The 16,899-nt window shown below is 35.7% G+C and overlaps 1 protein-coding gene across 1 annotated transcript; it reads right to left on the bottom strand.

Annotated features, from left to right (window-relative positions):
* Window positions 1-60: 60 nt before the first annotated feature.
* LOC146937115 (cation/H(+) antiporter 15-like) lies at window positions 61-4,332 on the bottom strand. The gene is made up of 3 exons (XM_085751565.1): window positions 4,030-4,332; window positions 1,670-2,671; window positions 61-1,570 (listed from the first exon to the last, which is right to left on the bottom strand). Exons 1-3 carry the CDS (start codon window positions 4,243-4,245, stop codon window positions 323-325), a joined length of 2,466 nt encoding a protein of 821 aa, XP_085607691.1. The 5' UTR covers window positions 4,246-4,332; the 3' UTR covers window positions 61-322.
* Between the last annotated feature and the right edge of the window lie 12,567 nt (window positions 4,333-16,899).

The raw sequence follows: 16,899 nt of genomic DNA, 5'->3' as shown, positions 1-16,899 counted from the left end.
TTGGGGGATTTTGAAATGTGGAGTATATTTTCTTGAAAGAGTAAAAACAAGGTACCAAAATTATAATCAAACATAAATTTTTTATATACATTTTTAACGAAGAGAGGACCTTACAACTCTAAAAAAAATATATACATTTTTCATGTTTTGAGATGCAAATGTAGCTAGTTACACCATTGTAGGCAACTAAAATGGAACAGTAAAACTCGAGGTACCAAAACTTAAAACAAAATAAAATTCCAAAATTGTCTCAAACTTGCTTGAATGTTTGCAAGCAAATCTTTTCGTTGAACTCAAATTAGTTCCTCACCAACCATTATTCTTATTGTGTCTCCACGACAAGTGCCTCAAAACCATTGTTATAAGTGGACACATAGTTAGGTTGCTTTCCCGAAACTATTCCTCCATACCCATATTGTTGCACAACTAACACAGATGAGCCCGAACTAAAATTGTTTGATGCCAACATATCCCCTATAACTCCAAGTTCTGGACAATCACACCATTCCAATAAATTTGAAAAGGCTCGAACATTTCTACTATTCCCTTGTCCAACTATGTATAAATCATAACCAAATTTGTCTAAATCATTGAGGATTGTGGGAATATCTTCACTTGAATGGACATCAACCTCTGAATATGATATAGAATCATTGTTATTCACTGCTTTCAGTCTAAATGAATTCACATACTCTTCATCTAAATCCTTTTGCTTCTCATTATCCATTACAACAGATAATACGCCTTGTACTTCATAATGACTTGTAGTATTTACTTCGGCTGCTTCATCAAACAGGAGCATCCGAACCAATGATAATCGGGTTCCTGGGTGCCCCACCATCCTCCATGCAACAGCTAAGGCTTCATGATCATCAGGACCTCCAATAAAGATCATACAAATTCGAAAGTTCATTTTTGTTATTGACCCAAGATTACGATCAACAAAGATTCCCACAGAGCAAGGTGCAATTTGCATCACATTCTGGTTTATATCTTTGTATGCTACACTAGTTGTTTCGAGTGCACCTAATGAACTTAAGTGTTTATGGAATGGAAGGATAATCATGCTTGTGCGTTTTTCATTAGCAGAGTTATATATGTCCTCATGAATGGTTGAATAGGATGACACAACATTTAAGGTTTGGACTCTGACAGCATCATATGCCTCTCCAAATGCTTCAAATGTATTATTAATGGTTTCTTGCTCTACTTGGGATCTTGTAAGATTTTGCGCTCCAGGTTGGTTACTAGGCTTATCCATATGAGCAGCAACAAGTGCACCAGTACGTCCTTTGAGTTCAATAAGGTAAAGTGCAAAAACATGTATAGGGGAAATTCTAGTAGCATTGAAAGATTCAACGAGGCTGATAACCCCTGTAGCCTGGCGAGTATTATGAACACATGTTAGAATCCTAAGCTCTGCATCAAGTCTAAGCTTCTGTATAGTCTTTAGCTTGTTCTGCTCAAATCTCTTTCTAGGCTTATATATGGCATTGATTGTGGGAGGCACCACTATAGTCATTAAAAGTACTGCAGCAGTTAAAACAGCATGGGTGGGTGCAGAAAGAATCTGCAATGACACATTATAACAAATCAAAGTTTAAATTGATATAATTTTGACTTATGAGTAATTAAAAATCATATAGAGTAAATAATAATATATCAATACTTTTCTATCCCAAGAAGTGTTGAGCATTATCAATGCAAGGGCACCCTTTGTATTGAGAATCATGCCTAGAGCAAAACTGTCTTGAGTACGCATACCAAAAAAGAAAGTGGCAAACAAAGTGCTTAAAATCTTCGGAACACATAACAAGATTATAATAACAAGTGTTAAGGGCCAATTTCGATGTTGAAATATGGATTTCACAAAGAATCGCATTCCGTTACGACTAAAGAAGAGCGGTGCTAGAAACCCGCCGCCAAAATCATCAGTCATTGTAGTGACGATATCAGCAAATTTACCGTGAGGTAAAATCAACCCGTACACAAAAGCCCCAACAATGTCTTGTGTTCCAAGAATATCTGTTATGCATGAGCAAACAAAAATCCCCATCACAAGAAAGAGTAATCGTTTATCATTCCATTCATCTCTTTCAGTCTTGCGATCAATGAACTTTATAATGATTGGACGCACCAGAAAAATGCAAATGAAAACAAATATGACAGTGCTTAACACTGAGTATATTGCCCCTACACCATTAATTGAAAATGGAAGAATAACTGTGTATAAAATCCAAGAATATGTGTCACTGATCATAGATGCTGTTAATGCAGTCTGACCAAGACCAGTATTAAGAAGTTTGAGCTCAGAAAGTGTGTGAGCTACAATTGAAAAACTTGTCACAGTGAGAATTAAAGTCCATTCTATATAAACTTTCATTGTGCTTTTTTCAAGTTTAGATTCATCATCATTTCCATAAAATTTTCGATGTAGATTGTATAACGGTGGTCCCATCATCATTGGAAAGATGATCCCGGAAATCGCAATGGTTGCAGCTTTCTTTTTAACATGTAAAATGCCATTCAAGTCCATCTCCAAACCACTTATAAATGTGTAGTATATGACACCAATATGTGATAGAACTTCAATGTTGATTATCGAAGTTGGAGTAAAGAGGGAAACATATGAGGATATCATAAATAATGGTCCAGTTAGTAGGAAACCAACCTACATTTAATAATTTGGAACACCAAAAAATTGTTACAATTACAAATTTTGTATGTATTAACAAACATGGAGACATGTAATTTCCATTTGATTATAAAAAAACATATAGACGTGTGGCCATCAATGTGTTTCCTTTCAGACATAGTTCAAGATAGACATGGGGTATCAATTTTACGATTAGTGACTAATTTCTAACAAAAGGTTCTTCCAAAATAAATGACAATTTCAATTTTCAATATAATTTTGTTTAGGAACTTTGGTTGTTGGGTTGAGGGTGTATTTGTAAACAACATTTTAATGATCCATATCTTTATCAGCTAGCATTCCCTGCGTTAATGGTATATTTAATTTATATATAATATAATCTCTTTTGCCCTTGCAAAAATAAATATTGATTTTTTTTATTCATTTTATTCTCTAATTAGTATATTTTTATCACTCCTAACTCACATCAATATTGTTCACTTTACATTAAAGTTAATGTTGAATACACTAATACTTGATAAAAATAATTTAATAAAACAATTACTTTATCTCTTTATTTATCATTTTTTTTTAATTTGTATAAAATGGTCAAATGAATCACTCATTATGGAAAAGAATGAGCAGTAAAACATGATAGAAACTATAAGATAATATGGTAGGTTTAATGCATATTTGGATTGAAAAAGGTGATTTTAGAAACACATAATTAATTTTGAAATATTTGACTGTTCTTGGGTATGAATGATTTTAACTCTAGGATTCATTGTAATTTGAAGCAAGAATTTGGAACTTTTGTCTCCAAAATTAATTTTTAACCTTAAATCTTGGATTTCATTTGTAGTAATTTTATTATATATATATATATATATATATATATATATATATATATATATATATATATATTCAATCATTGTGTCTATATAAAAAAAAAAGGCTAGATGTATCGAAGAAATATTGAATCCATTTGTTATATTAATTTCTCAAATAACTAATTATTGAGATCAGCTTGGAGGTATTGCGAAACTTGCTATCAACTCCCAGGTGATCTCTTGGTTAGAGGTTTTTGCCTCATCCTTAATTAAGGTCTTTTGTTAAATGATGATCACAGAGGAGTTATAAAATAAAAAAAATTCAATTTGTGTAATCTTCATTTTTACGTGAATATACCTAAATACAATAATTTTTACATCAACCTCGTTTTAAGCAAAATTAATTTTACAAATTAAGTTATTCAAAACCAATTTTTATCAAAACAAAGTCAAATACACACTTATCCCATGTTATTATTACTACGTTGTCAAAAAATATAAAAATTGTTGAGTGAACAAACGTTAATAGTACAAATAAAATAATTCATAAATTTACGTACTTACAGTGATATATGAAATCATACGACTTTGATGAAGAGGTTTAAAGATGAAGAAGATGATACGAGACAATAATACGATAAACGCAATCGCAGTGGCAATTTCAGGTAACTCGTCTTTAAGGACATTTCGAGTTTGCCATATATGTTTGGGATCAAACACATTTACCTTATAGCATATATTCGTCTCCTTACCAGTCACCGTTGTTTTGTTTTCTTCCATCTTCTAATATAGTAAAATCAATTTTCTGTTGCAATAGTTGTCCTTTCTATTGATCCTTTTTTATTCGTTATTAACAACAAGAAGGTAAACGAGCTTAAACTATGCATTATTTGCATTTGTATATGTATGTATGATGACAGAAAGAATCCAAGTATAGGAGAAAACAAATTTTAACCATATTTTTAGTTAAAAAAAAGGGTATAAACTACATTTATCTATTTCAGGTAGCATTTATCTTGTTATCATGAAAGAAAGAGTCCAAATATAGGAGAAAACAAATTGTAACCATATTTTTAGTTAGAAAAAGGGTATAAACCATATTTATCTATTTGATCGGAAGCACTTATCTTGTTATTAGTTATGATTAGTTAGGATTTTCTTTATATTTTCTATATATCCGCATATATTTTTTTTTTGTGGTGGCTGAGTTTTGAACCCCAGAAGACCTTGCATATCTTATGCATTGTCCATACCAACTGAGCTAAGCTCACGAGGACTATATATATCCGCATATTACAATGCAGCAATGATACCTACGATCAATGATAATTTTCTTTTTCTTTTACAGGTAACATGTTTCACCCACGATAAAATTGTTATCTATCAAACTCATTATTGAATAATAGCGGAAATACAAACACTAAATGCCGGTTTAACCAAATTTTCTTTATGTATTATATCTATTTTAATTTAAGTTGTCTATTTTTATTTTATTATATCTATATTGTTGAGAGAAAAATTGATTTAAAAGATTGACTAAACTGTAGCTAGTTTTTTTAGTTTCACCACTAGAATTTCTCGTAGCTTCTGACAAAGGAACTTGAGTTTGTCTTCATAAGTTCTACAAATGAAGTCAAAGCCTCTAAGTCCTTCCTCAGATGCCTTCAAATCCAATAGAGTTGATTCTTGTTGTTTCATCAAAACAACATATTTTTCTTTTAAATCATTCATCTCATTGGTTATGTGTTCAAAGTGTGTAAGAAGCTTTTTAAGAGACTCAATAAGTTCTTCTTTGGGAATTTTAGAATATACCCCATTTTCATCTTCAGAGTCTGAGTCAGGTTCAGCTTCTGAAGTCACTGTAGCCACTAACCCCATAGCTACATTTGCTTCATCTCCAGCTTCTTCCTTTTCAGACCCAGATTCACTGTCTAAATCATCTCAGGTTGCCATTAAACTCTGCTTAATCCGCTTTCTGAACTTGCTTGACTTGAAAGTTGGTTTCTAGGATTTCTCCTTTGATTTCTCCTTCTGAAGATCAGGGCAATCAGCAATGAAGTGTCCAGGCTTCTTACAGTTGAAGCAACCCTTCTGATCTTCCTTCTTGGAGCTTTTATGACCGCCTCTTCTGCTCAAGAACTTCATGTTCTTCTTAGCCAGATACTGAAGCTTACTGGAAAGCATAGCCATCTTCTCAGCAGGGTCTTCATCAGAATCTCCATCAGGTGATTCTTCTTCAAATTCAATGACTTTGAGAGCTTTTGAAGACTTTCCTTTAGATGGTAAAGCAATGGATTTACTCTTCTTAGCAGATTCATGTTCATTGAGAGTAATCTCATGAACCTTGAGATAGCTCATAAGATCTTCAACACTTAGAGTGTTTAAATCCCCAGCTTCCTCAATAGCAGTAACTTTTGGCCTCCATCTAGCAGGTATAAGCTTCTCAGAATCTTGCTCACATGATCAGAAGCTACATAGCTTTTCTTCAGTATTTGAAGTCCAGAGACTAGGGTCTGGAATCTTGAGTAAATTTCCTCGATACTTTCATCATCCTTCATCTTGAACAACTCATACTGATGAACAAGCATGGTAGCCTTTGCTTCCTTGACCTTCTTACTTCCTTCAAAGTTTGCACAAAGAGAAGCAAACATTGCCTTTGCAGTAGATTTGTCACTCATCTTCATATACTCTGTACGAGGTATAGAAGCAACAAGTATTTCTTTAATCTTGTGATGTTTCTTGTAAAGTTTCTTCTGAGCAGGAGTATGTTTCTTTCTATCAATAGCAACTCCTTTTTCATCAAAGACCAAGTCACCAACACCTTCTTCAAGAACATCCCACAGTTCTTCATCTAATCCCATGATGTAACTGTACATGTTGGTTTTCCACCAAGAGAATTCTTCAGTATCTCCATTGAACCTTGGAGTTTTGCCAGAGTCAGACTTCTTATCCTCAGTGGTACCATAGTCATACTGAACAACATTGTTCCTTTCAGGAATGGGACATTCACCAGACATGTTTTTCTCAGATCTTTTTTTGTTACACTATTAAGTGTTAAGACAACAGACCAACGCTCTAGATACCAATTGAAGGTGAGAAAAACACAATAAGGGGGGGGGGGGGGGGGTTGAATTGTGGTTTATTTTTCTTTCTCCTAAAATTGAATTCACTGTTCAGAACCTGATAGAATTCAGCTTCTGAAGTGATAATCAAAGTCTAGTTGCAGCGGATAAGTAGAGAGAGAGAGAGAGGAAAGACACAGAGCAATTATACAGGTTCCTTCCACAAACCGGAAGTAGTCATGTCCCCCTTGCACTTCCAAGGAGAGTTCACTAAAATCAATATCTGATTACAACTTCTCACTGCTCAAAATAGCAAGAGACTTCAAACTACTCAAGCACAACTGCAAGAGATTTCCTATGCTCAAGAATAAAATCAAGTGGCTTTCTATGCTCAAGCATAACTGCAAGAGGCTTTTATTCAAACAAAATTACAAAGGAAATGTTTGAGATTGAACACTTGATATACAATAAGTGGTGTTCACAATACAAATCTGATACAGACTCTTAAGACTCTAGAATTTCTAAGATATGAAAGCTAAAAATAAATTCTAAATGAACTTTGATGTGAAACAATTTCAGCAGAGGTTTGACACTTGTAAAATTGTTGTTCGAGTCTTGTCATTCTTCAGGTCTTCACTCCTTTATATAGAGGTGTGAAAAAGACGTTTGAAATCTGCCAACACATCAAATTAGAGTCGTTGTAGAAGCTTGATCAAATCACCAATGATTTATTGTTTGATTTAGTTATTGTCCTATGAAGGAACAATTTCAAATCCATTCCAAGTATTAAGGAATATCAGCATAGTCACAGCTGTTGTTCTTGTACTATTGCAGACACAAAACAGAGTAGTGGAGATAGTGGTTGTACAATTGTACTATTGTCTTTTTTCTTGCGCTCTTTAGTGGATAAGCATCCAATGCCTTCAAATTCCTCTGAATTAGCCGTTGCTCTAGGCTTCCATTCCTTTTGCGTACATAGGCATGAAAATAACAGCATTTGACAAAATCTGACGCTTCTAGTTTTCCAGCTTCTGATGATCTTCAGAACTCTGATGACGTCAGCTTTTGATGATCTTCAGAACCTCTTTTCTTCATATGCTTTCTTGCATCACAAGCTTCCTTTTTGTAGATTTCATTGCACTCATTTGTTCTTCCAGAACCTATGCTTGAATTAAAGACACTCAATTTTTTGTCTATGGTCCTGCACACTTGAACAAATACTAGCATATCCAATTGACAATTTTTAATACCTTGTTATCATCAAAACTTAAAGGTTAATGTTAAACACATTTTGTTCCAACAACCTTAATGATAGCCACATTCAAGAGATATCAATGGAAAGGCAGTTACAAAATTTGGAATTAATTATATGTTACAAAACCAAGTCAAATAATAGTATTAATAATAATATGATATTAATGTTCTATTAACTAAATATTATAAAACTTTTGAAATATACAAAAATTACAACAATCTGTATTCCCTATTAACTAAATATTATAAAACTTTTGAAATATACAAAAATTACAACAATCTGTATTCCAATTACAACAATCTGTATTCCAAGAATTGTATATCTGTTGAAATTTGGGGACTAACTCAACATCACAAACCCGGCTTGGGAGGTGAGGATTACCCCCACTTATAAACACATTGTCAGGCCATCACCTATCCGATGTGGGACTCTTAACACACCCTCTCACGACCAGCACTACTGGGTTTGGTTCGTGGACATAAATGGTGGGTGGTCCGATAGCGGAAACCTGATAGCAGGTGGCCCAATGGATCTTGGAGAGGCTCTGATACCATGTTGAAATTTGGGGCCTAAGTCAACATCACAAAACCGGCTTGTGAGGTGAGGATTGCCACTCTTAACAATATCTCCTTATAATAAGTAATGACTTGTAGTTGTTAGAACTAGATTCTATAATATTTATGTGAAAGTAGTAGTAAGATAAGAGAAATTGAAGAGAGGCTTTGGGAGCATCTAAAACTGGTATTTTTTTTATTTAGTTCAATGTAGGCTAGGTGGATTAATCCTTGTACTTTTATGCTTTGGATATTTCTATGTCCTTATCAATTTTATCCTACGCCTATCAGATTATGTGTTTATTGTCCTCGTGAGCATAACTCAGTTGGTATGGACAATTCATAAAATATGCAAGATCCGGGGTTCGAACCCCGGCCACCACAAAAAAAAGATTATGTGCTTATTATAAAAAAAAAATAAAAAAAAATTGCCTTATATTTGTGTTAACATAACAAGATGAAATAACAAGATGAAACTTAGATGAGAAGAATTGACCCAAGAAGCATCTTTATAAGGAACACCACTGAATGAATAATATGTGCAGTGTGAGGTTGCTGGCATATGAAAAGGGCAAGTATATGGTCTTGGAATGGAATCTACTGTATTTGTAGGAAGGTCATATTATCTTGACTCATGTTCGTTATCAATCGAGTTAATGCAAAGGCATGAATTTGAAGAAATCATAAATGAAAGGGATGAAACAAGACATGAATACAAAGAAATGAGAATTCAAAGGGATCAACTCCATGAGGAATTGGCTAATACAAATAGATTAGTGGATCACAACAGCTAGATGCTAACAAATTTGAAGGAAAGCTTGAAATTTCAACCCTAGTCATATACTCTAGAAACCATGATTATGTGGCTAGTGACAATGATGATGTAGTTGGTTATAATAATGATGGGGAATGGTGATTATGATGATGCAAAGTTATAGCTTTAATTTTAGTATGAGGGTTCACATTACTCGTGAATAGGATCATTATTTAAAAAAATATTTAGGGAGTCGATTGGGAGATCAGTTGGCTATGTTGAAAAACATAAGGGATAGGCCTTTTGACTTAGAGTTGGATTACTAACTAGAAAATTTACCTGAGTTTAATAAATTCGGCTGTTTGCTTCTAACTTATGGTAAGGTTCAATTGTTTTAAAACAAAAGCCATATAATATTTAGGCACGTGACGTGTTAGACCAACAAAATAATCCTAATGTTAAGGATAGTGATCTGTCATACATATCTCTTGTTATTATTTCAAATTTGAATTGCACAGCTAGTTGCACAGCTGTTTGTAGGTAAAGCTGTTACCATAAAATAAGCTAGGTAGTTATCTCTTAATGCTAAGGCATATCGTTGTACTTAAATACATGTAGCAGCAATACAGAAGATATACAATTGCCATTCAACTCTTATATGGTATCAGGTTTTCCTCAAGCTTAACAGCAATAATCGATCCAATTCTTAGAATATGGCCACCAATACCTCTAACTCAAAACCATCTCTTCTTCTAAATGCCTCAATCACCTTCAAACTGTCTCGTCCCAATTTCCGTGCTTGGAAACGTCAAGTCACCACTCTCCTCTCTGGTATCCAAGTCATTGGTCATATCGATGGAACCACACCAACCCAAAATGCAACCATTGATAACAATGGTGTCTCTGCTCCCAATCCTCAATATACAGATTGGTTTACACTTGACCAGCTGATCATCAACCTCCTTCTGTCATCCATGACAGAGGCTGACAGCATCTCCTTTGCATCGTACGAGACTGCTCGGACCTTATGGGTTGCTATTGAATCACAGTTTGCTAACACATCTCGTTCTCATGTTATGTCTGTCAAAAATCAAATTCAGCGCTGTACAAAGGGTGATAAGTCCATAACTGATTATTTGTTCTCGGTTAAAAGTCTTGCCGATGAACTAGCAGTTATTGACAAACCTCTTTCTGATGATGATATTACTCTCTATGTTCTCAACGGACTTGGATCTGAATATCATGACATTGCTGCCTCCATTCGCACACGCGAACACCCTTTCACTTTTGAGGAGCTTCATAGCCATCTTCTCGCTCACGATGACTACCTACACCGAGAAGCTACCCAAGTTGACATTCAAGTGCCTACAGCGAATTTTGTTAATCATACCTCTCTTGCAAATCAACGCAACTCTAAAAATGACGGTCTTCTTCCAACTCCATCAAACGGACGTGGTAACAATGGTTATAGGCAATCTCAACATCAAGGATTCAACATGCGTGGTTCTAATCAACGTGGCAGAGGTCGAGGTTTCAACTCACGTGGAAATAGACCTCCACCAAGATGCCAACTTTGCTCTTTCCTTGGCCATATTGTTAAGTATTGTCCTCAGCTGCTGCAACGCAACAATCAGCCAATGGCAAATTTTGCTTCTGCTTCACATTCAGCTGCTCCTAACTGGGTGTTCGACACTGGAGCCAGTCATCATATAACATCAAATCTGAACAATATGCATCTTCACTCCGAATATGATGGTCCAGAAGAAGTTCAGATTGGTGATGGTACAGGTTTGAAAATTTCACATGTTGGCTCTATTACCCTCCCTACCCCCAATACTACTTTCAAATTAAATAATGTGCTTTGTGTCCCAAATGCTAAACATAATCTCATATTGATGTAGTTTTTCTACATGTCATATAACTATGTACACGTGAGTATATATAGGATCATTTTCCACAGGGAGTTGCGTTATATCATAAGCGTTTTCACAATCTTTCACATTAAGGTATCATTTATAAAATGTTTGTTTGTAACACTATATCCATAGATGACATAAAAGTAAAAACGAGAGGAGATCGAACTATTTCGCTTGCGGTATAAAATAACGAGCAAGCATAACAGCAGCAATCTCTCGATCGATTAACAGACTCTAGCTTTATAACCAATATTATTACAATCATTTCCACAACATCCTTCGTGTCCAAAGTGACATCGTTATTTCTAAGTTAGCATTTAAACATTCGTGTCCAAATCCCTTAAACGATAACAAAGTCGATTGGATAACTTAATCGACCGTGTCCAGCCTGATTAAGTATCCGAAAGCATTAAAATCTTGATTAAAAGTAATTATCAAAGGTTTACAAACTTGTCAAGAGTGATATAACATAAGATAGATTGTTATTCTAGTTCTAGATTCAAGAGTTTGTGTCCAAATCATCTTGAATCTCTTTGAAAGCATTAAAAGCAAGAATAACAACAATATTGAATCATTAAGCTAGAACCTTATATATTAAAAGATCAAAAGATTACATAATAGCTTGTTTGTTACCTCAATACTACAAAGAAGATGATAGCTACACATAGACATGTATACTATGCAAAGGATGAAGGAAAGATGAAGATTCTATGTCAAGATCCTTCGTGTCCAAAGTGATCTTGAGTTGAATCTACTCCTAAACACCTTGCTTTGTGTTTCTCTCTTGGAAATAGCTCTGACCTCTCTCTTAGAATGTATGAAAATATCAATGGAATAGTGAATGACCTAAAAGAGAGGTAAGAATGCTATTTATATGGGCCTGTGTTTTTGTACCTACGCTAATAGCGCCATTTACGCTAATAGCGTGGTATGTCGGCCTATAATATGGCCAATGGGCTGTTGCCACGTTGGCCTTGCCCTGCTTCTACGCTCCATCCACGCTAATGGCGTGGCTTTCTGGACTCTTTACGCTAATAGCGTGTCTCACGCTAATGGCGTGTTTCTTCATGGCTTGCTACGCTCCAGGCACGCTACTAGCGTATCTTTCGGGAGTGATTACGCTAATAGCGTAGCTTACGCTAATAGCGTGTTGCTTCACAAGTGCTCCAGATTCACGCTCCAGGTGCGCCATTGGCGTACCTTTCTGACCTTGGGCTTTTCTTCCTCACGCTAATAGCGTAGGACACGCTAATGGCGTGGCTTCCTTGAATTTTGACTTTTCTTGCTCCTTGCTTGTATTTTCCTGCACAAAAAGGGTAGAATAAGGCTCAAAAGCATAAATGACATATTAACACAATATTTGGAGTTTTCCATAGAGAATCTTGCAAAACAAGTCACTAAAATGCCTAAACTCCTATATGAAATATATCACTTTTAAACACTTATCAAACTCTCTCCAACTTGGCTTTTTGTTTGTCCTCAAACAAATCAATTGAAAAGGTAACTAACAAGGCTTTGGACAAGGTTTTCAACATGGTGTCAAACAATTCAAAACAAAAATAAACAAATGGTGATTCAAATATGATCGTGTGGACAAACATGAAGTCCTCCGCTACTCTAGATACAAACCAAGAATGCGAAAAATGTCCTAAGCACAAACTATACATCATAAACTTCAAGACATAAACATAACTATCCATGAACCACACCTAACACACTTCTTTAAAAGTAAATGAAATACTATGATAACAATAAGTAAGGTAATGAACACACATCCAACAATCATGCTAACATCCTATTTAAGTTAGGTGTCCATCCAAATATCGTCTTAAAAAGCATAAAAGCATGGATCAAAAGGTCTTGAAAAGGTTATAACTTGGCCGGGCTACAAAAGAAATGTCATATGTGGGGCAATTGATCAGAAAGCCTATCAAAGAGGAACATTCTTTGTATCACAACTTGAAATCCAATATCTTCCCTACCAATAATTACAACCTTTGGTGATTATCAAACAAACCAATAACCTTGACAACTTATTCTATTTTTTTTTTCTTTTTTCCTTCTTTTTCTTTTCTTTTCTTTTTCAAATGTACAATTTTTTCTTTGATTCAATGTTGTCAGGTTATTTTAACAATTTCACCATAAACTTGACATATAATGCCTCCTTTTCTCCCCAACTTGAATACAACAAAACTCTAATTGAATGTTCCCCTATCCTAAGGCAAGGGACAAAGTACAAAGAGGTTAAGGGTTCAACAAATTAAAAATTATCAAAGTCCTTTCAGAGACAAGCATGAACTGGATTTATGAAAAATTTCAGACAAATTCACTAAGCATTGTGCTTATGAATATTGACAGTTCATGTTTGAGGACTTGATTCATTAGGCTCAGATTAGGGTATCAGATACTCGCTCTTCTCACAGGTAGGCTTTATGTGGTCAAGTAGGTTACTCTTAATTCAAAAAGTGCCTTGATCCTTTCCATGCTTTCAAACAATTCAAAATGATTATCAGATTTAACATAACTAAAACAAGTTAGATGGTGATTATCGGTCTCCAGCATATATACAACAGATTGAAGCTACCTCACATTTATGTTAAGTACTAAGTGGTTCAAAAATATTTATGTTTATGAAAAGAATTAAATGATATATATTTTGTGCAAAGTACAAGTTTCAAATTCTTATTAAAAACCTAGAATAACAGGAAACCAATACCTTGTCTTTACGCTTTCTCACAAGTAATATCATTATCACTCACCTGCTTTTGCTCAAACATGGCTCCATGGAGCACTTTAAAATTTATTGTTCATGAACAATTTTCTTTTGAGAGACACAAGCAAGATGTAAACAAAAAAATTCATCCAAAGCATAAGTTAAAAACCAAAAAGCTAAGTTATTAAACCACAATAATATAAAGTACTAAAGTATCAGGTCGAGCACTAAAAACCACAATGCTCGAAGAGTACAAAAACAACCAAATTAAATAAGTTCCAACATGAAATAAAGAAACATAAGTTTGAAAGCAAAAATAAAAACATCACTAAAAATCCATGATATCACTGATCATCCTGTCCATCATCATCCATATCCTGATCCACGTCCACATCCAAATCATCATCTTCACCTCCAGCATCAGCATCAGGTGTAGCCTCATCATCCATAGCATCTGCCACCCCCACATAAGGACCTGGCCTGCCCTCAGGCCAGTGAACATAGCTCTGGTACTGGTCAGGTGTCATAACCGGGTAATCAGCATTCCCTGAATACATGTGAGCATTGTAGAGGTCCTGATGAATGCCCATGTTGCTCCTATAGATTGCCTCGTTCTGATCCATCAAGAAGCTGTTCTGGTCCCTCACATACTGGTTATGCATTTGTTGCTCCAGCATGAAAGTCTGAAAACCTGAAAAATCAAAGGAACCAGGGCCCTCAGATGGGCCACCCTCATCATCAGAAAAGTGGCTTTGGGAACATCGCTGGTCTCTCTTCTCCCAGGTGCGGATAGAAGTGTCAGTAATGGTCCCCTCAATGTCTTCATCAAAGGGTCCAGTAATGGCAACTTCATGGGCCTTAAGCAAGGCCATGATAAGTCCGGGATAGAATAGTGCAACCTTCTTAGCACCGGTGGAAACCTTCAACGCCACAGCCTTCAGCTCATTGGCTATTATGCGAGCAATATCAACCTTTACTTTCTTCATAATACACCAGATGAGTGGTAGGACAGCTTTTGGGGCATCAGATGTATGGGCTCGGGGTAAAGCATTGTGGACAAGAAATTGGAACACTAAGCAGGCCTTAGCATTCATCTCTTTTGTGAGAGCATGCCTGATCTCTCCCCTATCATTCTTCACAAAATACCTTCCCTTGTTCATGATATCCCGCTCAATTTGCTCATAGGTCCAGTTTCCTTGAGCATTTCTCCTAGCATATGTGCACAATGTAGGGACAGTTGGGTCAGGTGAAGGTTCAAGGACTAAGGGATTGCCTAGGAATTCATTGATTGAATCCCTATCAAAAGGGATTTGCTTCCCTCTCACATATGAAGTCCAAGAAAAAGCATTAGCAAGGGTGGTGGGTGAGGCATCAGGTGTAACATTGCAATAGAACTCCTTTACTAAATCAGTGTTAATCTCAGTTGTAGGATAAAGGAGTTTATGCCACTTACGATCAGTGAAAATGTAGAGGAGGTCACAATGTTCACCATCAGGGTGAATGTCAAAAGTTTTCTCATGCCAGGTTTTGTATTGAGCCATCTTCTTAAACCCGGCAGAGTGGACAGGGGTGGGAAAACGGTTTGGGGTTACAGGTGTAGCAGAGGTTGAGGCACCTTTGCCTCTAGGACGTTTGGTCCCGGTGATTTTGTCTTGGTTCTTAGGTGCCATCTGCAAAATAACCAGGAAATACCAACATATTGCATAGGAAATATTAGCACAAACTGGAATTTATCATTTAAAAACATCAAAAATTTTGAAAATCTGGGCAAGTATGAAGAACCACGCTAATAGTGCCTGCCACGCTAATAGCGAAAATTTCTGGAAAAATTTCGCAATTAGCGTGGATTTCGCTATTAGCATATTTCTTCGTTCCTGCAATTTTCAAATTTTCAAAATCTTTGTTCCTGCAATTTCTCAGCACAAACCAGCAAATTTTTAACCCTAAGTTTCATCCTATGTCTCTACAACACACTAGAATCTTGAAAAGGAATCAAAATCACAACAATTGCACACAAATCATTCAAACCCCTGTTTTATTGAAAAATTTACAAATGGGTCATAGATCCAAAACAGAATGTTTGTTGCATGTGGGTTATGATTCTTGTTCCTTTTCAAACTATAATCAAGGAAGAACAATCTCTACTCACAAATCAAAACTCTAACCCTAACCTAACCATTTAATCATGTCAAAATATGGATTTTTCTCAAATTTAAAACAAGGAAAGGATGAGAAGATCAAACCTGTTAATGCAGAGAGAAGCAACACAAATGCAAGATGGGATGATGCAAAATGAATGCTTGACTTGAATTGACCCAAAATGGAATGTAATGGGTTTGATTTCTAGGGTTAGTGAGTGGGAGAGAAGTTTTTGTGTGTGGTTATGAGAAAATGAGGAGTTGTGAAACCGTAAAAAGGGAAAAATGAGGAGTTGTGGGAAGTTAAGGGGAGTTAATCCCCTGGGCCCACCAAAATTTTTTTCTCCCACGCCAAACTTACGCTATTAGCGTAGCTTTCTGAAGCTTCCACGCTAATAGCGAAAATTACGCTATTGGCGTGAGGCTTCAGGATCAGTTTTTCAAAGTTGTTTCATTTTTGCTTTCAATGCTTATGTACTACTACTATATGCAATAAACATAAAAAAAATACTTACAAAACTGGGTGTTCCTCCCAGCAAGAGCTTGTTTTACGTCATGAGCTCGACGCATTTTGAAGAAATCATGGTTCGATTAGTGAAATCGTCGATAAACACCGATCAATTTCACCACCGAAGTAGGGCTTAAGTCTCTGCCCATTCACCGTCCAGTTGGCTTTTGTGACTGGATCCTCAAGTTCAACAGCTCCATATGGTTTAACCTCTTTAACCATGAAAGGTCCGGACCACTTAGACTTCAATTTGCCCGGAAACAGTCTTAGTCTTGAATTGAAAAGTAACACCATTTGCCCCGGCATGAATTGTCTCAGAATGATCTTCTTATCATGATACTTCTTGGTCCTTTCTTTGTAGAGCTTTGAAGATTCATAAGCTTGATTTCTCAATTCTTCAAGCTCATGCATTTGAACTTTTCTTCTTTCACCGGCCTTCTCTTGATCAAAGTTTAGGAACTTCAATGCCCAAAATGCTTTATGCTCGAGCTCGACCGGTAAGTGACAAGATTTGCCATAGACCATTTGGAAAGG

The sequence above is a fragment of the Medicago sativa genome, chromosome 3, assembly GCF_051527215.1.
Source record: "Medicago sativa cultivar Bolivia chromosome 3, Bolivia_mono, whole genome shotgun sequence".
In the NCBI taxonomy this organism is placed as follows: domain Eukaryota; kingdom Viridiplantae; phylum Streptophyta; class Magnoliopsida; order Fabales; family Fabaceae; genus Medicago; species Medicago sativa.
This window is presented reverse-complemented; position numbering and strand designations above follow the sequence as displayed.